At 43.5% G+C, this 25813-nt stretch overlaps 1 protein-coding gene across 2 annotated transcripts; it reads right to left on the bottom strand.

The window, feature by feature from the left end:
• Positions 1–13743: 13743 nt before the first annotated feature.
• LOC123397838 (ABC transporter G family member 41-like) lies at positions 13744–25202 on the bottom strand. Of its 2 annotated transcripts, XM_045092368.1 has the most exons (23): positions 24327–25198; positions 24134–24219; positions 23955–24039; positions 23502–23661; positions 23303–23379; positions 23016–23069; positions 22846–22936; positions 21904–22205; positions 21361–21642; positions 20247–20560; positions 19738–19898; positions 19487–19590; positions 19252–19405; positions 18907–19035; positions 18748–18821; positions 18315–18647; positions 17649–17939; positions 16385–16468; positions 15875–16008; positions 15340–15573; positions 15075–15246; positions 14733–14987; positions 13744–14586 (listed from the first exon to the last, which is right to left on the bottom strand). In XM_045092368.1, exons 1-23 carry the CDS (start codon positions 24864–24866, stop codon positions 14317–14319), a joined length of 4386 nt encoding a protein of 1461 aa, XP_044948303.1. In that variant the 5' UTR covers positions 24867–25198; the 3' UTR covers positions 13744–14316. The 2 variants fall into 2 exon arrangements, with proteins under 2 accessions (XP_044948303.1, XP_044948304.1); XM_045092369.1 differs by lacking the exons at positions 13744–14586; positions 14733–14987; positions 15075–15246; positions 15875–16008 and having other exon boundaries at positions 15424–15573; positions 24327–25202.
• Between the last annotated feature and the right edge of the window lie 611 nt (positions 25203–25813).

Raw genomic sequence — 25813 nt, 5'->3', positions numbered from 1 at the left:
TTCGGTATGTTACTTGCCCGAGATTCGATCGTCAGTATCCGCATACCTATTTCAATCTCGTTTACCGGCAAGTCTCTTTACTCGTTCCGTAATACAAGATCCCGCAACTTACACTAAGTTACATTGCTTGCAAGGCTTGTGTGTGATGTTGTATTACCAAGTGGGCCCCGAGATACCTCTCCGTCACACGGAGTGACAAATCCCAGTCTTGATCCATACTAACTCAACTAACACCTTCGGAGATACCTGTAGAGCATCTTTATAGTCACCCAGTTACGTTGCGATGTTTGATACACACAAAGCATTCCTCCGGTGTCAGTGAGTTATATGATCTCATGGTCATAGGAATAAATACTTGACACGCAGAAAACAGTAGCAACAAAATGACACGATCAACATGCTACGTCTATTAGTTTGGGTCTAGTCCATCACGTGATTCTCCTAATGACGTGATCCAGTTATCAAGCAACAACACTTTATTCATAATCAGAAGACACTGACTATCTTTGATCAACTGGCTATCCAAACTAGAGGCTTGCTAGGGACGGTGTTTTGTCTATGTATCCACACATGTAAATGAGTCTTCATTCAATACAATTATAGCATGGATAATAAACGATTATCTTCATACAGGAATTATAATAATAACTACATTTATTATTGCCTCTAGGGCATAATTCCAACAGTAGCATGGGCCAAAAAGGGGAGGGAAACCAGCCCAAAGTGGGCTGGTGCGCCTCCCACAAGAGGCCCAAGGCGCAGGAGGGAGAGAAAGGGGGAAACCCTAGGCGTTTGTGGGCCTAAGGCCCACCTAAGGGGTGCGCCACCCCCTCCCCCTACCCTAGCCGCCGCACCTCCCATCTGGGGGGGCTGCCGCACCACCTAGGGGGGAAACCCTAGGGGTGGCACACCCCTCCTCTCCTCCTATAAATACCTAGGGGTTTGGGGCTGTTCCGCACACGGTTTCTTCTCCTCTCGACGTAGCCCTACTCCCCTCCTTCCTCCTCCTCCCACGGTGCTTGGCGAAGCCCTGCCGGGAGACCTCGTCTCTCCATCGACACCACGCCGTCGTGCTGTCGGAGATCTTCCCCAACCTCTCCCTCCTCCTTGCTGGATCAAGGTGCAGGAGACGTCATCGGGTTGCACGTGCTCCGGAGATCTTCCCCAACCTCTCCCTCCTCCTTGCTGGATCAAGGTGCGGGAGACCTAGGTGTCGTGGTTCGGCACTAGATCGGAATCTCACCGTGATCTGAATCGTCGCGAGTACGACTCCATCAACCGCGTTCTAGCAATGCTTCCTCTTAGCTATCTTCAAAGGTATGAAGATGCACTCACCCCTCTCTCGTTGCTGGTATCTCCATAGGAAGATCTGAATATGCGTAGGAAATGTTTTGAATTTATGCTACGTTACCCCAACAATGGCATCCGAGCTCTACGCGTAGATTCTATGCACGAGTAGAACACAAAAGGTTGTGGGAGATGATTTGTCAATTGCTTGCCGCTACTAGTCTTATTCTTTTCCGGCGGTATTGAGGGATGAAGCGGCCCGGACTGACCTTACACGTACGCTTACATGAGACTGGTTCCACCGACAAACATGCAAACCGTGCATAAAGGTGGCTAGCGAGTGTATGGCTCTCCTACTCTAGTCGGATTAGATTTGATGAAAAGGGTCCTTATGAAGGTTAAATATCTTTGGCATATCATCGTTGTGTCTTTCATGTAGGTAAGAAGGCGTTCTTGCTAGAAACCCAAATCAGCCACGTAAAACTTGCAACAACAATTAGAGGACGTCTAACTTGTTTTTGCAGGGTTTGACATGTGATGTGATATGGCCAAAGTTCTGATGTTGCATGTATGATGTATGAGATGATCATGTTATTGTAATAGGTTTCACGACTTGCATGTCGATGAGTATGACAACCGGCAGGAGCCATAGGAGTTGTCTTAATTTATTGTATGAGATGCAACGCCATGTGCTTACTACTTTTACTTCATTGCTAACGGTTAGCTGTAGTAGTAGTGATAGTAGTAGTTGGCGTGACGACTTCATGGAGACACAATGATGGAGATCATGATGATGGAGATCATGATGATGGAGATCATGGTGTCACGCCGGTGACAATGATGATCATGCGATGCCTAAAGATGGAGATCAAAAAAGCAAAGATGATAATGGCCATATCATGTCACTATATGATTGCATTGTGATGTTTATCATGTTTTTCATCTTATTGCTTAGAACGATGGTAGCATAATAAGATGATCCCTCTTAAAATTTCGAGAACGTATTCCCCTAAGTGTGCACCGTTGCGAAGGATCATTGTCTAGAAGCACCACGTGATGATCGGGTGTGATAGATTCGAACGTTCGCATACAACAGGTGTAAGCGAGATTTACACACGCGAAACACCTAGGTTGACTTGATGAGCTTAGCATGTACAGACATGACCTCGAATACAAGAGACCGAAAGGTCAAACATGAGTCGTATGGTCGAATACGATCAGCATGAAGTTGCTCACCATGATGACGAGTCTGTCTCACGTGATGATCGAGCACGGGTTAGTCAACATGGATCATGTATCACTTAGATGACTAGAGGGATGTCGATTTAAGTGGGAGTTCATACTTAATTTGATTAAATGAACCTAATTGTCATGAACTTAGTCTAAAAGTTGTCTTTATAAATATTGTAGATGGCTAACGTCAACCTCAATTTCAACGCATTCCTAGAGAAAAACAAGCTGAAAGATGATGGTAGCAACTATGCAGACTGGGTTCGCAACTTGAAGCTCATCCTTGAAGCATCTAAAAAGGCTTATGTCCTTGATGCGCCGCTAGGTGACCCTCCCGCTCCCGCAGCAGCCCAAGACATTCTGAACGTCTAGCAAACGCGGAGTGATGACTACTCTCTCGTTAGGTGTGGCATGTTATACAGTTTGTAAACGGGGCTCCAAAGGCGTTTTGAGCAACACGGTGCATACGAGATGTTCCAAGAGCTGAAACTGGTTCTTCAAGCTCATGCCCGTGTCGAGAGATATGAAGTCTCCGACAAGTTCTTTAGCTGTAAGATGGAGGAGAACAGTTCTGTCAGTGAACACATACTCAAAATGTCTGGGTTACACGGTCGTCTGACTTCACTTGGAGTCGAACTTCTGGATGATGCTATAATTGATAGAATCCTCCAGTCTCTCCCACCAAGCTACAAAGGTTTTGTACTGAACTACAACATGTAAGGGATGGAGAAGACCATTCCCGAGTTGTACTCGATGCTCAAGTCTGCAGAAGTAGAAATCAAGAAAGAGCATCAAGTGTTGATGGTCAACAAGACCACCAGTTTCAAGAAGGGCAAGGGTAAAAGAACTTCAAGAAAGACGGCAAAGACGTTGCCGCGCCCGGTAAGCCAGATGCCGGGAAGAAGAAAAAGAATGGACCCAAGCCTGAGACTGAGTGCTTCTATTGCAAGGGAAAAGGTCACTCGTAGCGGAACTGCCCCAAGTACTTAGCGGACAAGAAGGCCGGCAACGTTAAAGGTATATGTGATATACATGTTATTGATGTGTACCTTACCAGCGCTCGTAGTAGCTCATGGGTATTTGATACCGGTGTTGTTGCTCACATTTGCAACTCAAAGCAGGAACTGCGGAATAAGCAGAGACTGGCCAAGGACGAGGTGACGATGCGCGTCGGGAATGGTTCCAAGGTCGATGTGATCGCCGTCGGCACGCTACCTCTACATCTACCATCGGGATTAGTTTTAAACCTTAATAATTGTTATTTAGTACCAGCTTTGAGCATGAATATTATATCAGGGTCTTTCTTAATGCGAGACGGCTGCTCATTTAAGTCAGAGAATAATGGTTGTTCTTTTTGTATGAGTGATATGTTTTATGGTCATGCTCCGCTGCTGAATGGTTTATTCTTCATGAATCTTGATCGTGATGTTACACATATTCATAGTGTGAGTACCAAAAGATGTAAAGTTGATAATGATAGTCTCACATACTTGTGGCACTGCCGCCTTGGTCATATCGGTATTAAGCGCATGAAGAAGCTCCATACTGATGGACTATTAGAGTCTCTTGACTTTGAATCATTTGACACATGCGAACATTGCCTCATGGGCAAGATGACTAAGACTCCATTCTCAGGAATAATGGAGAGAGCGACCGACTTATTGGAAATAATACATACGGATGTGTGTGGTCCAATGAACGTTGAAGCTCGCGGTGGCTATCATTATGTTCTCACTCTCACCGATGATTTGAGTAGGTATGGGTATATCTACTTGATGAAGCACAAATCTGAGACGTTTCAAAAGTTCAAGGAATTTCAAAGTGAGGTTGAGAATCAACGTGACAGAAAAATTAAGTGTCTACGATCTGATCGTGGAGGAGAATATTTGAGTCACGAGTTTGACACACACCTAAGGAAGTGTGGAATCGTTTCACAACTAATGCCGCCTAGCACACTGCAACGCAAAGGAGTGTCTGAACGTCGTAATCGCACTTTATTAGATATGGTACGATCTATGATGTCTCTTACCGACTTACCGCTATCATTTTGGGGATACGCATTAGAAACTGCAGCATTCACTTTAAATAAGGCACCGTCTAAATTCGTTGAGATGACACCGTATGAACTATGGTTTTGCAAGAAACCTAAGTTGTCGTTTCTTAAAGTTTGGGGTTGTGATGTTTATGTGAAGAAACTTCAACCAGAGAAGCTCGTACCCAAAGCGGAGAAATGCGTATTCATATGATACCCTAAGGAAACTATTGGGTATACCTTCTATCTTAGATCCGAAGGTAAAACCTTTGTTGCCAAGAACGGATCCTTTCTAGAGAAAGAGTTTCTCTCGAAAGAAGTAAGTGGGAGGAAAGTAGAACTTGATGAGGTAATTACACCCCCTCTTGAACCGGAGAGTAGCGCAGCGCGGGAAATTGTTCATGTGGCGCCTACACCAACTAAAGAGGAAGTTAATGATAATGATCATGAAGCTTCGGATCAAGTTACTACTGAACCACGAAGGTCCACAAGGGCACGCTCCGCACCAGAGTGGTACAGCAACCTTGTGATGGAAATCATGTTAGACAATGGTGAACCTTCGAACTATGAAGAAGCAATGGCGGGCCCGGATTCCAACAAATGGCTTGAGGCTATGAAATCCGAGATAGGATCCATGTATGAGAACAAAGTATGGACTTTGGTGGACTTGCCCGATGACCGGCGAGCCATAGAAAATAAATGGATCTTCAAGAAGAAGACTGATGCAAACGGTAATGTGACCGTTTATAAAGCTCGACTTGTCGCAAAGGGTTTTCGACAAATTCAAGGAGTTGACTACGAAGAGACTTTCTCTCCCATAGCAAAGCTGAAATCAGTCCGAATCATGTTAGCAATTGCCGCCATTTATGATTATGAAATTTGGCAAATGGACGTCAAAACAGTGTTCCTTAACGGGAATCTTGATGCAACCAGAAGGTTTTGTCGACCCTAAGGGTGCTAACAAAGTGTGCAAGCTCCAGCGCTCCATCTATGGGCTGGTGCAAGCATCTCGGAGTTGGAACATTCGCTTTAATGAGGTCATTAAAGCGTTTGGGTTCATACATGTTTATGGAGAAGCCTGTCTGTACAAGAAAGTGAGTGGGAGCTCTGTAGCTTTCCTCATACTGTATGTGGATGACATATTATTGATGGGGAATAATATAGAGATGTTGGAGAGCATAAAGGCCTATTTGAACAAGAGTTTTTCAATGAAGGACCTTGGAGAAGCTGCATACATATTATGCATCAAGATCTATAGAGATAGATCGAGACACCTCATAGGTCTTTCGCAGAGTACATACCTTGACAAGATATTGAAGAAGTTCAATATGGAAAACTCAAAGAAAGGGTTCTTGCTAGTTTTGCAAGGTATGAGATTGAGTAAGACTCAGTCACCGACCACAGCAGCAGATAGAGAGAAGATGAGTATTGTCCCATATGCTTCAGCCGTAGGCTCTCTAATGTATGCCATGTTGTGTACCAGACCTGATATAAACCTTGCCATAAGTTTGGTAGGGAGGTACCAAAGTGATCCCGGTATGGAACACTGGACAGCGGTCAAGAATATCCTTAATTACATGAAGAGGACTAAGGAGATGTTTCTCGTTTATGGAGGTGACGAAGAGCTCGTCGTAAAGGGTTACGTCGATGCTAGCTTCGACACAGATCCGGATGACTCTAAGTCACAGACCGGATACGTGTATGTTTTGAATGGTGGGGTAGTGAGCTGGTGCAACAGCAAGCAAGAAGTCGTGGCAGCATCTACATGTGAAGCGGAGTACATAGCTGCTTCAGAAGCGGCTCATGAAGGAATTTGGATGAAGGAGCTCATCACCGACCTTGGAGTGGTTCCAAGCGCGTCGGGTCCAATGACACTCTTCTGTGATAACACTGGGCCATTGCCATAGCCAAGGATCCCAGGTTTCACCGGAAGACCAAGCACATCAAACGCCACTACAACTCCATCCACGACCATGTCCAGAGTGGAGTAATAGAGATTTGTAAAGTACATACGGATTTGAATGTTGCAGACCCGTTGACTAAACCTTTTCCTCGAGCAAAACATGATCAACACCATAATGCTATGGGTGTTTGATACATCACAATGTAACTAGATTATTGACTCTAGTGCAAGTGGGAGACTGTTGGAAATATGCCCTAGAGGTAATAATAAAATGGTTATTATCATATTTCCTTGTTCATGATAATCGTCTATTGTTCATGCTATAATTGTATTAACAGGAAGCAGTAATACATGTGTGAATAAATAGATCACAATGTGTCCGTAGCAAGCCTCTAGTCGGCTAGCTCATTGATCAATAGATGATCATGATTTCCTGATCATGGGCATTAGATGTCATTGATAACGGGATCACATCATTGGGAGAATGATGTGATGGACAAGACCCAATCCTAAGCATAGCACTAGATCGTATTGTTCGTATGCTAAAGCTTTTCTAATGTCAAGTGTCTTTTCCTTCGACCATGAGATTGTGCAACTCCCGGATACCGTAGGAGTGCTTTGGGTGTATCAAACGTCACAACATAACTGGGTGACTATAAAGGTGCACTACGGGTACCTCTGAAAGTGTTTGTTGGGTTGGTACGAATCGAGATCGGGATTTGTCACTCCGTGTGACGGAGAGGTATCTCTGGGCCCACTCGGTAGAACATCATCATCAGGTCAATGTGACTAAGGAGTTAGTCACACGATGACGTGCTACGGAACGAGTAAAGAGACTTACCAGTAACGAGATTGAACAAGTTATAGGTATATCGACGATCGAATCTCGCGCAAGTTCTATACCGACAGACAAAGGGAATTGTATACGGGATTGATTGAATCCTTGACATCGTGGTTCATCCGATGAGATCTTCATGGAACGTGTGGGAGCCACCATGGGTATCCAGATCCCGCTGATGGTTATTGGCCGGAGAACGTCTCGGTCATATCTGCATGCTTCCCGAACCCGTAGGGTCTAGACACTTAAGGTTCGATGACGCTAGGGTTATAGGGAAATGTTATACGAGGTTACCGAAAGTTGTTTGGAGTCCCGGATGAGATCCCGGACATCACGAGGAGCTCCGGAATGGTCCAGAGGTAAAGATTGATATATAGGATGGATGGTTTTGGACACCGGAAATGTTTCGGGCGTCATCGGTAGCGTACCGGGACCATCGGGACCACCGGAAATGGTCCCGGGGGTCCACCGGGAGGGGCCATCAGGCCCAAGAGGTAGCATGGGGCAAAAAGGGGAGGGCAACCAGCCCAAAGTGGGCTGGTGCGCCTCCCACAAGAGGCCCAAGGCGCAGGAGGGAGAGAAGGGGGGGAACCCTAGGCGCTGGTGGGCCTAAGGCCCACCTAAGGGGTGCACCACCCCCTCCCTCTGCCCTAGCCGCCGCACCTCCCATCTGGGGGGGCTGCCGCACCACCTAGGGGGGAAACCCTAGGGGTGGCACCCCCCCTCCCCTCCTCCTATAAATACCTAGGGGTTTGGGGCTGTTTCGCACATGGTTTCTTCTCCTCTCGGCGCAGCCCTGCTCCCCTCCTTCCTCCTCCTCCCACGGTGCTTGGCGAAGCCCTGCCGGGAGACCTCGTCTCTCCATCGACACCACGCCGTCGTGCTGCGGAGATCTTCCCCAACCTCTCCCTCCTCCTTGCTGGATCAAGGTGCAGGAGACGTCATCGGGCTGCACGTGTGTTGAACGCGGAGGTGTCGTGGTTCGGCACTAGATCGGAATCTCGCCGCGATCTGAATCGCCGCGAGTACGACTCCATCAACCGCGTTCTAGCAACACTTCCGCTTAGCGATCTTCAAAGGTATGAAGATGCACTCACCCCTCTCTCGTTGCTGGTCTCTCCATAGGAATATCTTAATATGGGTAGGAAATGTTTTGAATTTATGCTACGTTACCCCAACATTGACTCCATGAGCACTCATATTCGAGCTATCGACGAGCCTCATATGAATAGTTCATCAAGAAAGTTCATTATTGTCACCTCCAAATCGGCTTCTAAATAGGACTTTTTGCCCTCCGAATGTTAGGAACACGGTTTGTCAATATTTTTCAGGTTCGTTCCCTATTTTTTTGAGTCCTCGTACGATCTCAGAATTGAGTGGTTCTTTTTGCATTAGAAAGCTTGAGTCAGTGATGTCGTAATATCCTCGTGCCCTCATGCCACTAAGGACACTGTAATCTCCTCATGCCCTCGCACAATGCAAGATGTCATGATTCCACTAAGGGGGCCTTGAGGGCGGTCACTGTACCCGTACAAACAAGGTTGGGACAATCTCCACAACTTAATTGGAGGCTCCCAACAACACCATGAAGCTTCACCATAATGGAATATGGCTTCGAGGTAACCTCAAATGCTTGGGCAATCTCCACAACCTAATTGGACACCACGACGCTTGTCTGGAGCTTTACACCATAATGATTAAGTTCCAAGGCACCACCAAGCTTCTAGGATACTAAATCATCCACGAAGAACAATCTCTAGGGTACCAAGCACCCAATGGTAATAAGATTCTCAAACTTCACTTCCACGTATCACCGTGGAGGACTCAAACCGATGCAACTAATGTAATGGCAAGAACACACGAAGTGGTCAAGTCCCTCACACTCAAATCCCTCCACAGCAACAAAAGCTATGGAGGAATATGAGAGGAAGAACAAGGAGCTCTCAAAGAACTCCAAGATCAAGATCCAAGGGGTTCCCCTCACATAGAGGAGAATGTGATTGGTGGAAATGTGGATCTAGATCTCCTCTCTCTTTTCCCTCAAGAACTAGCAAGCTCTAAGAAGGTCAACAATGGGGACAAACACGAGCTGGAAGATGGGGAACCATTGGGGAAGAAGATCCCCTTAAATAGGTCCCCACAAATCTGCCCGTTATGTGCAGAATTACACAGGGGTGGTACAATCGGTGACGTAGGTAGTACAACCGCTGAAGCGGTACAACCGCCCAACCACCGCCCAACACGAGCGCTCGACACGGCAAAGTCCCAAGCGGTACAACCGCGTGGAACACTGATTGTACTGGGCTATGTAATATAGCGGTACAACCAGTCCACTACCGCCCAACAACCAGAGCTCAACAGAACCGTGTTCGGTTGAAGCACGGTGCTAGGACGGTTCAACCGTCCAGGGTGCAGGCGGTACAACCGCCCGGGGCAGCCGCACAACCGCTGGAAGAAAACATGAAATACGAGAACTGCCATAACTTCTGCAAATGAGCTCCGAATTAAGCAAACTCAAGCTTGTTGGATTCAGGACGGCAAGAGTTATCCAAGGGCGACTAGAAATCTTAAGAAGAGGCAGTTATGAAAAATGCTAATGATATAGAGATGTGAAACCTCTAGGAATGAAGAACAAACAAAAACTCCAACATCGAAAACATCATATAAGATGCACATGAACTCCGTTTTCAATGAACTCGAGCTTGTCATAAAGATGACCATAAGATCTAGAACTCACAAAGAGAACCACCAAACAACAACCAAGAAAGGTGATGCAAGGATGCAAATGGTTTGAGATCTTAACAAACGATATGATCAAGCTACTCACTTGAGAGCCCCCTTGACAGTACGGCAATTTATCCTAAAATAGAAAAACCTATCAAGGGGAAACCTATACCTTGCACATAGTCCACTTGAGCTAGATTATGACGATCTTGACTTTCTCAAGACAGACCACCTTTCTTGACTGTGTTGACTTGATGAATACTGGTTGATTGCTCCCCATACTCACTATGGGTGAGCCACTCTTCAGCACAACTTCACAAGTCCATTGCCACCACAATGGACAGCAAGCTTCAAGCATGATATCTTTGTGAAGCTCCACTTGAACTTGCACACCGCAAACTTGACGACGATCATCACTTGATGTCATCCTTCATGGATGAAAGAGACCTTCCTCTTGACGCAAGCTCATGGAAACGCACCTAACCCCAAATAAAACTCTCGCAAAGACCATGGGTTAGTACACAAAAGTGTAATGGACAATGCTTACCATACCATGGGATCACTTGATCCCTCTCAGTACATCTTGTACGCTTTGTGCTTTGATCAACTTGATTTACCCTTTGACTTAGTCTTGATCAACCTTGTGTATTTATGACTAATCTTTGGATAAAACCTTGAATACCACCTTGGTCATCATATAAACTCCTTAAAACCAACACATGGACTTCAAGAAGTGCCTATGGACAGATCCTTCGAATATAACTTAAGGCAACCACTAGTCCATAGAGATTATCATCAATTACCAAAACCACATACGGAGAAATATGCTCTAATAGTAGGGATAGAAAGATCAAACGCAAAGATTGACACGGAGATTTTTGGCGTGGTTCTGATAGGTGGTGCTATCGTACGTCCACGTTGATGGAGACTTCAACCCACGGAGGGTAACGACCGCGAGAGTCCGCGGAGGGTTCAACCCACTAAGGGTCCATGGAGAAGCAACCTTGTCTATTCCACCATGGCTTACGTCCACGAAGGACTAGCCTCACTCGAGGTAGATCTTCCCGAAGTAGGCAATCTCCTTGCCCTTACAAACTTCTTGGTTCAACTCCACATGAAGTCGGAGGCTCCCAAGCGACACCTAACCAATCTAGGAGACACCACTCTCCAAAAGGTAATATATGTTGTAGTATGATTAAGTCCTTGCTCTTGTGCTTCAAAAGATAGTCTCTCAACACTCAATCACTCTCTCACATATTTGGATTGGGTGGAAAGAAACTTGGGGAGGCTAGAAATCAAGATTCATATGGTAGGATTAGAATATCTTGATCTCAACACATGAGTAGGTGGCTTTCTCTTAGAAAAATGGATGGGGCAAGTGTTGGTTCGTTCTGAGTGCTTCCTCTTCAAATGAGAGGTTGATGGAGGGGTATATATATAGGCATCTCCAAAAATCCAACCATTACAACATTATTGCCCAACTCGGTTGCACCGACTAGTGCAAAATATGGCAACTTTAGGCTTTTCGGTGAGACCGGTATATGAATATCGGAGGGTCCGGTTTTAGCTGGCCTAGGCAGTTACCAGACACAGTGGCACCGATTTGCAAGACTCGGAATTTTTGACTTTAGCAAATGGCTAACTAGAGAGTTGGTCAATGTTTTTCGGTCAGACCGAAACCAAACTTGGTGGTACCGATATGTTAGGGTTTGGCGTAGGTTCAGTCTAGGGTAAAACTCGGTAGGGCCGATTTGGAAATACTGGTGGCACCGAGTTTGACTTTGGGGTTTGGACAAAATATTTGTGGGAGAATTTCATGAGTATTTTTTATGGCTAATCTCTAAGCACTTGAGCAACCATATCATCATAGACACCTCATCCCCTTTTAATAGTATTGGCTTTCCTATGGACTCAAACGTGATTTCTCAGAAAATATAAAATGTAGAGTCTTGAAGATTGAAGCTTGGCCAATCCTATTCCTTCCTTGGGGTCTCTCCTCACAATCCATCCAATTCACCATTGAACTTTTCCTGAAATATACTAGATAGAATCATTAGTCCAGTGATATATATGTTGTTATTAATTACCAAAACCATCTAGGGAGAAGTTGTGCTTTCATCATGTGATTGTTTGGTCCTTGAATGGTTGACTATGCGCCTGAGATTATTCTAACAAGTGGTATCCCGAGGAAGGTTCGAAGAGGCTCTTGATCTAGAGGACATTAAAAAAGATACATTTGTGATGATACATGTTTGTCACGGTAGGGTCACGTTTTCAGTCATTCATGTACATCTCTCACAATTTTATGACATAATTAAGATAGTCATACATGTGTTGTGGGGGATGTCCATTTCATCCCGAAACTGTCCATTTCCATGATGATAAACGGCGCATCATGCAAATATTTTCGTCAAGGGTGACCGGCACGTTGCAGCCACCATAATGGGTCACCATTAAGCTATCGGGTCAGATTCTCAATCATCAACGGAGCCACGTGACAACACAACCTTGTGACACATGTCGCCCATCCAACTGACGGTATGCTCCTATGAAACACCAACACGTGGCACAATCCAAGAGTGGCCCGTTTAGTTAAAAAAGTCGACCCAGTAAGAGGGCCACAAGATTTAGGTAAAATTAGCGGGACAACCCACTAAAGGCCTGCTTACAGATAGCACAGTTACAACAATTGTTCATACGACCCATAAGGACGGGTGCCAATTCTGCTCGTCATTGGTCCATTGGACATTCGACATCATTGCAGCTCATTGACAATTCGAGTCTGTTAACCTCCATTGTGTCTTTGGGTCCAATTAAAACACAGCTCATTGACAATTTGAGTCCGTTAACCTCCATTGTGTCTTTGGGTCCAATTACAACACAGTGTACCATCCGGTCTTTTAAAGGGCCATGGTATTCCTAGACCCATTTGCAGCTTATTTTTTTTAGCTTGTTAATGACCCTTCTTCCGGCCGGTGTGTCTTTCAGCCTTTTAGTGGCCCGTTGTAGAGTTGGAACCATTTCCAGCCTGGTGTGTCTTTCGGCCTATTAATGATTGGTGATACACTTGGGATCATTTGTGCCCCGACGTGACTTTCGACGTGAGAAAGGTTGCGGTATATTTCAACCCATTTACGACGCTAGTTGGTGCTTTTGGCATGTTAACAACATGTGATAGGGCCTATTAAGGACGAGTACTTTTTTACGTGTTAACGACCCGTTATCTCGTTGATACAATACTTGTTCATCTGCTTTTTGGCTTGTTAAAGGCGTGAGCCATCTTTGGCCTGTTAAAGGCCCGAGTCATTTTTTGACTTGTTAACGACTAATGATATATATGTTCGGGCCAAATATGGCCCAAGGATTGCTCCGGTTCTGTTAACTGTCAATGATATTTTTGGGTAAAATATGGCTCGAGGATTGTTTGGGCATGTTAACAACCCTTTGTTATTATGGATCAGCCATACCTTTCGGTTTGGTAATGTCTCAAACTGATTATGGGCCCATTAAAATCCCATGGACCGTTGTGGCCCGTGCACGGCTCATGATCATTTTTGGCCCAGTTAGGTTGATACATACTACTACCCTTTAGCTGGGTTAAGCCTGATACGCTTTCCAGTCCTTCTACGGCCAGTTAGGCTGCCGGCCCATTTAACGGTCGTTGGCTGCCCGTTAAGAACAAATGTTATATCACACAAAATAAATTACAATCATACAACAGAAGGCAGGTTGACACAAAAAGTTTACAATCCGAGCAAATAAATTACATCATCAGAGTTTAGAAGCACGTTGTGTTTTTTCATCACTACAAGACTTGTATTGCAAACTTATTTACAGTAATAACAGCGAGACAGGCTATGATGAAAGCGCCTAAGAGTTTCTGTTAACGATAATCTACACATCTTCTCAAATACTAGCCACTACTGAAATTTTGTTCTGTGCTGCTGCCCCCCTTTGTCCACGCATAGGCCTCTTGAGCCATACCTCTTAGTCCTCCACGTGTTGATTTTCTGTGTCACATGTGAGAGAAGGTGTTGAAGTGTATATGTGGATTGCCTAGCCTTTTCCACGTGTTGATTTTCCGTGTCACATGTGAGAAAAGGTGTTGAAGTGTATATGTGGATTGCCTAGTGAGAGAAGGTGTTGAAGTGTATATGTGGATTGCCTAGCTTTTTAACAACACTGACCTTTTCGTATTGGTAAGCTAACTAAGGCTTAAAATTCTAGCACACAGAGATACGTATGCTTGCAGTATCTATTCTATATTGTGCTACTGTTTTAATACTATGAAAATATGTGGATCTATCGCCTTTGGAAGTTGAGCTTTGAGATGTTGTAACCAAAGAGGACGGCAAAGAGGACAGGAAATGCTGCCAGGGCCACCGCTGCCAGTGGCAGTAGGTCACGGCGAAAACCAAAGTAATCCCTCATGAATGCAGCAACGGATTTGGTCTCTCCAAATACAACGATCATCCTATCGTCGTGATCTTCGAACTGCGTGGTGAAGAAGACATTGAGCGTCCACGACATTGGGGAGATGTAGTAGAGCCATATCCACCATTTTGGTATTTGCTGCCATATGTTTATGTATTTTTTGTAAGCACCATTATTCTGATCTATAATAGTAATGGTATATATACTTAATACTAGTACTCCCTCCTATCCAAATTAATTGACGCAGCCACTATACGATGTGAGTTAAAGATGGCTTTACTTACAGGCGCAGGCACGATGAACCCGGACATGAGGTTCTGTAGGGTGTAGAACATGGATGCAAGTATGGATGCGACTTGGATGTTGGGGGTGAGGGACACCATCATCATTCCCAGGTAGAGGAAGTAGAGCAGCGTGCACAACATGGTGTACATGAACCAAAAGAACTTTGCCGCTGTCCACTCGTACCCTATCATCGGATATGCTATCACCATGAAGATCACTACCTGCACCAGCACATAAGGTATCTCCATGGCAACCTATCCCAAAAGAAGATAAGTCAATATATGGACATAGCAGTAATATAATCTATCTGAAGCTAGTAATCTTCATGTGATTAATAGGACCTGCGCAAAGGAGTAGGCCCAAGGAGAGTACATCCCTGCAAACCTCTCCCTGTACACAACAGAGCGTTCAACGGAGACAAAAGGCATCACTGATTGGCAGTTGTTGATGCCACTGAACAGAGTGGTTCCATACATGCACCCCAATATGGTGATGAGACCTTGCTGGTCGTTTCTACCCTCAAACAAAACAAGCAACTTCAGTCATATGCTGCCATCATATATACATGCATCAGTTAGATGCATAATTAAGAGATGGCTTACGTACATGTTGTTGATGTTGCCTTTCTGCCAGAATAACACACCGAAGAAAATGCAGGTCACTGTTATGAATACCATCCTCACCAGGTTGTAAGAAGGAGTTCTCCAATACGACAAACACTGCTTCCAGAGGCAAGCTTTGAATTGCTCCCGAAACTTCTGTGGAAACTGGGTTGGGAAATGGAGGTCACTTGTACCGGGAACTGGTATGCTCAAGCGCTTCACTAGCATGTCCTTGTCCCTTTGGTCACGAAATTTACATACTGGTTAGGACGAATATTGCGTTAGCAGATATTTAAGGACTAGATGGTATCTCTGTTAATTATGCTATGGTGGGCCATGCTTATACTACATTCTGATCAAAACTCATTTTTGAGACCCACAAGCCTGATTTTGTTTTTCTCAGGTATTCTGATCAAAACTTACAATTTGTTTCACAAGCAATGTTTCGTCGGATAGTTTATGGTGTAATGATTCTAATTAAGATGGTTAAGGCAGTAGGAACTAGAGCAAACTGAGTTGGTTCTTCGAAATTTACTTACTTGCACATTGATGATTCCCTGTACATTTGTGCAAAATCTACTCCCAGTTGAAGTTCCATAGATGTAGAAGTAATTTCTAGCATCCATGTTGATGGGTTGTAGTTATCCTCTATCCTAACTACCCCAGGTATTGCCTGAAAGAACAAAGAAAATAGTTTCACCAGTTTGTATAACACAGGCAGGTGGTGAACCAGTCTTCTGTGATTAATATTCCTTGCCCCTTCATGTATTATGTAGATTACGAAATCATGAGGACTAGAGAATGGGTTCAGAATAATACTCCCTCTGTACCTAAATAATTGTAGTTAGGGGGGACTAATCTAGTTCTCTCCAACTACAATTTTTTGGGTACAGAGGGAGTACATGATAGAAAAGGATGCAAGCAAAATATAGTTAGATCAGGTAAATGATATGTTTAAATTGACTTGTATACATAAAAATGGATGATACAAATTATATGTACATGTACTTAGTTCTTTTGTGTAAGGACAAGTTAAGATTACTAATTACCTGGAAATACTGGATGACCTCATATGAATGGTGTCCAACTGGCCCAGCATAGATCAACTCTCCACCCCTTTTCATCAGCATCAACTAAATATATATGAGAAGCCAATTAGTAAATACGGTACTTCACTTATATATGGATCTATTTTTGGTTAATGAATTTATGATTAATACTCCCTCCATCCGGAAATACTTGTCGGAGGAATGGGTGTATCTAGATGTATTTTATTTCTAGATACATCCATTATTATTCACTTTTGTGACAAGTAATTTCGGATGGAGGGAGTAAATAATAATGCATCTTACTACTTGGAACTAAGGTCTAGGGTTTATCTGAATTGCCCGCATGATTGCACAATTATGCATTAGAAAATATATATGTATTTTCAGAAATAGAGTTTCCTTAGCTACAAAACTTTGATACTCACGAATAAAAACATATGCAGCTATCATATCAACTTCTACTTAATTGGCACTGCCAAAACACAACCAAGATAGTCTTGACCATGTAACACGATCGCTCGATGAGCTCATGGACAGGATCAAGGATGAGACCAGATGTTGGGCAAGAGCCGGGGCCAAAGGGCTCGGAGTAGTCTTGCCCACATCATGGGATGTTCACTAATCCTCATGTAACGCTGCTGTACTAGCCTCTTAGGAGGATGTAACCCCCCCCCCCCCCCTTTCTTTTCAATACAATGAAACGCAAAGGCTTTTTGCGTTTTCTCGAGGAAAAAAACACAACCAAGATAACTGTTGTACATACTTTTCTCTTTCTCCAATTAATGTGGAAGTTTCTACCCCGTGAACGAACATGTCAGCTTGTTTTAACATCAATTTTAATAATAAAACAGTGATTTCGTTTCATTGTGTAAAAACATTCCGTAATATCACCGTTAGCTTCTCGAAAACTTAAGTTTGAGGTAGGCTCTGTATTGGACTTAATTTGAGGTTCTTTAAGTATCCTGTTAGTATGGCTTGATAACTTTCAGTTCCTGCCGATAAATTGTTAAGGGTTCTATCTAAGGTAGTAACCGATTTTATTCCATGGCTACTCCCAATTATGTCAGTAAGGCAAACCAATGCTTCAGAGTTCGATAGCACTTGGTTACTTCATGTTTGATGATTTAATCAAAACTAATTTCTGACATTCTTATCCAATACATCACCTTATACCTGGAAAATTACCATTTCTCTTAATAAAAAACTTATTTCTTGATGCCTAGAGAGAGAATCTTGGAGAGGGATATGTATGTAAAGTAGTTACCTCATCAAATGCCTCAAATATATTGATACTTGGTTGGTGAATGGTGCACACAACCGTTCGGCCTGTGTCTGCAACATTCTTCACTGCACGCATGACAATAGCAGCGGCCCTTGCATCCAAGCCTGACGTTGGCTCGTCCATAAATATGATTGAGGGGTTAGACACGAGCTCGACTGCAATCGTGAGCCGTTTCCTTTGCTCTGTTGATAGCCCATTTACCCCAGGTATTCCGACCAAAGAATCTCTAATTTCGTCCAACTCAATTGTTTCAAGAACTTCGTTGACAAATTCCTGCAAGGGAAAGTAATACGGGTGAGCTCACATTTTCTTCTCGACTGTTCCTACCACCTATGAGGCTAGGATACAAGAATGCAAACCCTGTGCACTACACTTTTATTCTTTTCATACAGATTTGTGTATTTGTACGTTAGAGATATTGAATTCATGCTCCAACTAATTACTCCAGAAGTCCGAACTGATGGAGTGAGGTGGGCAATCTATTTTCAACACTGCCCCTCACGTCTAGGCTCCTCTAGGCCTTAGTCGTGGGGTCGATGTAGGCTACAAATATATTTTTTAGTACTGAATTGGCAAGGTCTTGAACTTGAGACCTCTTGGCTCTAATACCATACTGTATTTTCAACAAGAGAGATAAATATAGCTCACGGTTCTTATTTTTGCATCAACTTCTGGTGGAAGGCGTAACCAGGCTGAATATGCAACCGATTCACCCACTGTGATTTGTGGGGAATGGACATCAGTTTGTTCACAGTAGCCTGATATCCTAGCAAAAGTCTGCTGAATTTTAGGATACCCTCCTATTCTTATATCCCCTTCAATAACACCGCCAGTTTTCCTTCCAGCAAGAACATCAAGGAGTGTTGTTTTTCCCGCTCCAGTAACCCCCATGAGTGCCGAGAGAACCCCTGGCTGGAATGCTCCCGTGATATTGTGGAGTAGCTGTAGTTTCTTTTCCATGTAACCGTGCTCCCTCATTTCCTGCAATGAAGAAATACTTAGTTATTAGTGATCAACCCTTGGTATGGCTCTAAGTTCTCCGGTCATGTTTTCGAAGATGTTCTAGTTATATTTGAATTACCGCAGGGGTGTCTACATAGTAGTTGACATCCTGGAATGATATTATAAGGGGCGTGAAAGGCAATGCCATCCTCCCTGCACAAAATTCACTTATTGAAGTCAAATAAAGAAAAAGATTATATTCCATCGACGGTATTGCGTGGTGTAGAATTCAACTAACCAGTCCTATTAGGTGCCAAAGTCGCTGCTTGTAACTTAGGCATCCTATTTTCCGCATTGTTATCTTGGTCTCTTCCATCAAATGTGGTAAGCTTATTGCGAGAGATAATAGCTCGAGAAGTTCCTGGAACTGAGAGGCTCATAGGAGGTCAGAGTGGTGGCATATCTAACCAGAACAGACAGCACTTGTGAATGGAACTATTTTTGCTTCATTTACAATGTTTTTTTTACTTCTCCGGCATATGCTTGATTGAGTTCACAATTCATGTGACACTGTTACACTGAAAATTATAGTATTTAAGTTGTCTAGCTTAATGCAATGCAATTTCGGCCATGTCGCACTTACCCTTTTTAATGGTCAAACCTATGGCAAAGACTACATTGAACAACAAAGTAAACCCAAGCAATGCTCCAACTGAGATCCAGTAAAAATAGCTGGAGAAGTCTAGCCCTTGATCCATTAGGATCCTCCTTCCGAGTGCTACACCAGATACCTTGATCTATATCAACATACAAATTTTAGTATCTTCTGATATTACATGTTTCTACAATTAATTCATTCTTGGTATGCCAAAGTGTACCTCCAACCATCTTTGTGACAAAAACTCATTTCCAGTTAAGCCTATTTCACCATACGACAATGGAGAAAGCCAAAATCCCCACTTCAGCCAATTAGGCAGAAATGCTGTAGCAATTCGGCACCGAAAATGTTAGCAATGTGTTTCATAGTTGAGGACAACCTACTTTTGCAAGACATTCAGACTCGTCTCTTGTTAGGAATATGAAATGGGAGTGTTTTTTTGTGTGGGAAGAAAATAAGGGAGTGTCTTACAGCGAGGGATTATGAAACCCCCAAACAGAAGGGTGGCTAGAAATGCCATCGTACCACCGACTGAACCAGCCACCATTGTTTGACAGTATGAGGCGACACATCGAAACATTGATAATGTTACTGTGTGGATGAGGAAGAGGACGAGGAGCTGACAGAAAAATCTAAACACAAGAATCGTGCATGTTACCACAAAGCAAGTATTGCAGCTGAAAAACCTAAGTTTCACGGAAAGAAAGTCTAAAAGAAAAGTAAATATAGTGTTAGATAAGGAATTTTCATGTTTGATTATAGTACACCAGATCACAGCAAAACCATTATAAACTATGTTGTATTTTGGACTATTTTCACTGGCAAGAATCTTTTATTTTTCACTGGGTGATTATACTCCACATCTGAATGACTTGCATTGGGTGAATGTTAATAATTCCTCAATGGAAATGTTGTCGTAGTTGAATTAGTGCTCCCATCGCACTAGGTAATTAGTTTCTACAACAGAATTATAACTTTACCTGGATGCTTCTGGGGTATAGCCAATCAGGTAGTAGGATATTGTTGTCCAAGCTATTGACTCAACTAAAGAGACTGGAATCTTTAGGATAAAAGATGGTATTGCATAAGCCCATGCAGGATAGAAGTAGTCGTCTCTCTGTTTGTAGAAGACCGGCAATCTGTTAATTGCCATGGCCAGCTCAGGGAATCCATTCACCATCAGCAGCAGGAGCGCATAGAAGAGTGAACCAAGGTAATAGTTAGCATGAATTCTGTCAACACCCATACGTGTGCGCAGAAATACTGTCCCAGTAATAACAGCAAGTAATCCAAGCTGCAGCGCAGAAATATGTATGTTAGTTTATGGTGGGCATGTTGAGTGAAGTCAAACATGACATAGCTGTAAATTCCATCGATTTTTATAATAAAATTTGTAACCAAAAACACTATAGCTGTGGTACACGAGCATTTGAAGTCCTGAAATTGCACACTGAGTAGGAACTGAATGTAGAATAAGATGCTGACATACTGGGAAAGTTCCTGCTGTAGACTTCTAAATGGTCCGAGAGTTCAATATTCTCAGTGTGTAGAAGAAAGTACTGCAAGATGTCTACAAGTCCATGTACCCCGTGTTAAGCGCATAGTCCCTAATGGCCTAATCTTACAATATTTCGCATTTGAACACAACTAGAGCTACATACGACATCGATCTTTACCTTTATTGTCTACTCCCTCGGTTCCAAATTATTTGAAGTTCTAGCTTTGTCCTAAATCAAACTTCTATGTGGTACGATATATTTTATGATGAATCTACTGAAACTAATTTGGTTGCTTTTGGTATATTTTCATATAGGCTGGGTTGAACTTAAAGAAGTTTGAATTACGATCAACCTAAAACTTCAAATTATTTGGAACCGAGGAGGTTAATTTCTTCTAGGTTTTGCTATATTTCGATCGGTAACTAATACTGAGCATAATGCATGTAATTTGAGGATTGTGCATTTACAGACTAGAACCCATTTTACACTCATAAACACCTAGCATATCACATTCGAGATATCACAGTAAAACTAGGCACAAAATTTCCATGCATCAATAACCATTTTTTCCAAAAGATAGCTTCAACTTGCTTACCTGAATGGACTTTGATATGTAGAGGAAGGCATTCCTTTTCATAAGAAGGAGCTCCCGTGCAAAACATGCCTTGAGTAGATCACACTTGGATAATGAGTAGATACTGAAGGACAGGGCATTCTTATGTCCTTTAGATTCGTCATATGGCTTCGAAAGCTCCCCAGCAAGATTCTGACCACTTTGTGATGCTTTGAACTTATCACGGAATTGATCAACTGTAACAAAATTATATCCTTCTTCGGTGCGGCTCCAGTATTGTTGCTGATCTTTTTTTGACGAGACCTATGTAATAAATAAGTTGTTAAGAGTGGACTAAGAAAGAGTACAAATAAGCATGACAAACTCAGATTATCGTAAGCTATACCCAACTACTTCATATTAACAATGTTTACTTTCATTGAATTCACATCAAAACTATAGGTATAAACCTTGCACTTTGTTAGATGATAAGATGAAACGTGCTTACATAATCTCCTAGATGCTATTGATGCTTATTTTGACATGAGCAACTCCGTTTACGTAAATTAGTATTTTGCTAAATACCTCTTGAAGGAAGTCAGCGCTCCCTTTTCTTTCGGGACATTTAAAGCCACATGATTCAAAGAAAGTCATAATGTAGCCCTTAGGGCCATGGTAAACGATTTGTCCTTCAGCCATCAAGATAATATCATCAAAAAGTTCGTAAGTCTCCGGTGCTGGTTGAAGGAGTGAGACCAGTATGGTAGACTCTGATATATGAGCTAGCTGTTGGAGACAAGAAACAATTTGGAAGGTGGTAGAGCTGTCCAGCCCAGTTGATATTTCATCCATGAAGAGCACTTTTGATGGTCCTACTATCATCTCTCCTGCTTGTAAGACAGTTTAGAAGTGAAAAAAAAAGCATCCAATATTGAATAATTTACACTATTATTTATCCTACATGGACCAAAATTGAGGTTGGGATTACATAAACTGGATATAACACATTACTAGCTACTCCCTCCGTTCCTAAATACAAGTCTTTCTAGAGGTTTCACTAATAAACTACATACGGATGTATGTAGACATATTTAAAAGTATAGATTCATTCATTTTGCTTCGTATGTAGACATTTTTTTTTAAATCTCTTAAAAAACTTATATTTAGGAACGGAGGGAGTACATTCTAAAAAGTAGAGAAAAATCATGCTAGGTTGGTTCGTTCAGGCTTGTGTGTTTTCATCACAACAGAAATTTATGGTTTACCATACTCCTGCTGTTACCTTTGCTGTGGCGACCGACGAGAGCTTCATATTAGTTCATGGTAATAATAAAGTACAATAAGCACCGACAAAATCAATTAAACACCAGAAAAGGTGTGTACCTTCCCAATATGCAGTTAAGGAATTTTAGTCAATGAATTGCACAGTTATTTATTTATTTACTTATCTTGCAAAAATATTATTTACAAGATTATAGTTGAGATAATAAAACCATCCTGAAAATAATATATGTATTGCAAATTCACCTGTGGTTAGTCTTTTCTTCTCACCACCTGAAATACCTCTTCTCATGGCATCTCCAACTAGTACATCAGCACATATGTCAAGTCCCATTATCTGTGAGGCAAGAATAGATTATGCACATGAAAAACTTTGTGCACTAGAACCAGTGAATTCTTCTTTGAACATTGTTTACCTTCATAATGTAGTCTGTTTGCATGCTTCTTTCTAAACCTTCCACGGATATTGCCTATAAAGAAAGGCACATCAATTGTAATTGCTGCAGCTAAACTGAAGTGGTCTGTACACACATGATATGATTTTTTTTAAGAATCAATAGGAAAGAATACCACTGAAAAATTATGATGGCACTTGGCAGAAAGATGGTGTTTTCATGTTTGATCCAATATTATCAGAGAAAGGGGTTCCAATGGGCACACTCAGAAATGTTACAGCATTACAGCAAAATAGATCGGTATTTACCTTCATGTACGTATCTATGTTGGGGTCAGGGGTGATCCCAGCCTCCTTCTCCCTTCTAATGACTTCCTTCATGATATCTATTTTGTACAAGAAATTGAGAGCACTTGGTTTAGTAGATAGAATGGGTAATTTGCTTCGGTTGGTTAGTTGCCTGCTGTCCAAATTATTTACCGAGGTCCCCAGATAAAAAAAATATCACCTGCTCTGCTGCCAACGCCCTGGAATCTTGCAGAGAAGTCGAGCGTCTCCCTGACAGTCATCTCAGGGACATGAAGATCGTACTGACCAATGTAAGCTGCTGTCTTCTCTGGAACAAAATCTTGCAGCTTGACACCATTGTAGTCAATTTCTCCTGTTACCTACGCACTCACACATGCATAGTATGTGAGTCAAGGAAGTACTTAAATTAAATTAGGCATGCAGGCGGACGCGCCCGTGAAGCCTGCGAGCATCCGCATCAATCAATTTTCATTAGCACGGTTTATATTAAAGTAGCAGTGATTAGCTTAGTTTTTTGCTTCGCGGACGCGTCCGCTTGCATCCCTAACTGAAAGACACTGCACACAGTGTTTTCTCTGTTTTCTGTGTGCAATTTCAGACCATTATATGATTGACCAGGTACATGTGTCGATGGAAAAAAGAGTGGGGATACCTTGAGGTTTTTGTTGAGCTTTCCAGCAAGTGCTAGCAAAAGGGTGGTTTTGCCACAGCCTGGGGGTCCAAGGAGAAGGGTCATCCTGCATGTACACACAGATTGGTGTTGCATTTGCATACTGATGACGAGGAAGGAAGGAAAGAGGGAATGACGATCAGCAAGTACATGAATCTCACCTGGAAGGTTTGAGGATGCCGGTAACATCTTTGAGGATGTGGATCCTTTCTTGGTTACGGTTGAAGCCGAGCATGGTGGTGAGCAGCTGCAGATGGCAATGGAGGCATTTGAGCGAGCAGGTGGCGAGTCGATCGAGTAATAATACTTAGTACAGAAGAGAAGAGCGGCGAGGTGAAGGAATGAATCACGTACCGAGAGCGTGGAGACGGCGGAGTTGAGGAGCGTGGGGAGTGGCTTGCCATCGACGACCTGGCACTCGGCGTCGACGCGCAGGTTCCGCCACCGCACCTCGACCGTGGGCTGGCGCACGCCGACCCTGTCCATCCTGCGGCGCTGGTGCCGGAGCAGGCGGAGGTTGTCCTTATGGATGTCGGAGATGAGAGTGTGCACCAGCTCCCGCCGGTCCGCCGCCCCCAGCCGGCGCACGTCCACCGGCTCCAGCGGACGAGCGCCGTCAGCATTGGCACTTGCATGGAGAGGGAGCGAGGTGTGGAGCCTGTCCCAGGTGGGCAGCCGCTCGATGGCCGCCCACTTGAGCTCGACCTCCTCGTCGTGGTGTTGCGCTCTCGTGGACAAGGAGGAGGCGGAGGAGAGCGCCTCCCGCAACGACGACGACGACGGCGGCAGCTGCAGCCTGCCGCTCGCAGTCGCAGCCGACGCCTTCTTCTCCGGATCACCCGCTGCTATGCCATCTTGTCCTCGCTCCTCCTCGTCCATCTCCACCTTGCTCATCGATCACCCCCTCCTGGCTGCCTCGATCTAGCGCGGTTTCCTCGCCACCAGCCCACCACCCTGCTCCCTCGCCACCACCTTGCTGATGGACCAGCCAATCGGACAATATATTCTCTCTTTTTTCAATTAAAAAAACCGCTTGACCGGATGCCGTTGACTCTGCACAACCCGAGATTTCTGCAAGTTATAAATGCATTGATCTCTGCAGCTCTGCTTTGTCCACAAGGACAAGCCAGCTACAGCGAGCACATGACTGACAATAAAAATATGAATATATCGATTAACTCAACGCCAAGGAGCCGAGCCTCCCGCGATTAGTTTACTCGATGATGAGTACTCCAGTATAGTAGTATCCCGCATCTATACGATTCTTCATCCATCGCGCGCGTGCCTCTCCTAGTGCACTGGTTGTCTTGTCCTAACTTCTCGGTGACGTGCACCTCATGTTGGCCGACCGATATGACATTCCACTCCCGCGGCTTTCCGTCTCTCTCTCATTCAAGAAGAAAGAAGGAAAAGGAAGCTCCACCACATCATGTATGCTTGCACTACATATATCAAAAGTTAAATTAAAAGCATAGTGAGCGAACGCCAGCTCCGCTGTTCTGCGTGGGCGACGTGATGCCTAGAGAAGTGAGATTGATAAGTGTACACGCCAAAAAGACAATCATGATGACATCATTAGATCAGAAGCCGGTTTTAGAAGAAAAAAGGCTCGGTTGTTTTCTTTGCAAATCAATACTTGTAATCTTCAACGGCAACCCATAATTGTTTTTCATGCATCCGTCCGAGAACAGGGTACCAGCCAGTGAACACGGATACGGGAAGCCGCCATCTGACGCTATTTACATACATTTCAAATACTTCATGGGCCAACCGGATAAAATTCATGCAAAGGATTTTATATAAATATGACGGATTTCATATAAACATGATTGTATGATGAT

This window comes from Hordeum vulgare, chromosome 5H, assembly GCF_904849725.1.
Source record: "Hordeum vulgare subsp. vulgare chromosome 5H, MorexV3_pseudomolecules_assembly, whole genome shotgun sequence".
NCBI lineage: Eukaryota > Viridiplantae > Streptophyta > Magnoliopsida > Poales > Poaceae > Hordeum > Hordeum vulgare.
This window is presented reverse-complemented; position numbering and strand designations above follow the sequence as displayed.

Bases quoted from the DNA above. Each gene is read 5' to 3' on its own strand.
- LOC123397838 (XM_045092368.1), bottom strand. From the start codon at position 24,866: ATGAGCAAGGTGGAGATGGACGAGGAGGAGCGAGGACAAGATGGCATA. The intron at 21,643-21,903 runs GTATTTAGCAAA...TTTATTACATAG, and splicing joins GCGCTGACTTCCTTCAAGAG to GTCTCGTCAAAAAAAGATCA. The intron at 15,247-15,339 runs GTACGTAAGCCA...GTTTGAGGGTAG, and splicing joins AAAGGCAACATCAACAACAT to AAACGACCAGCAAGGTCTCA.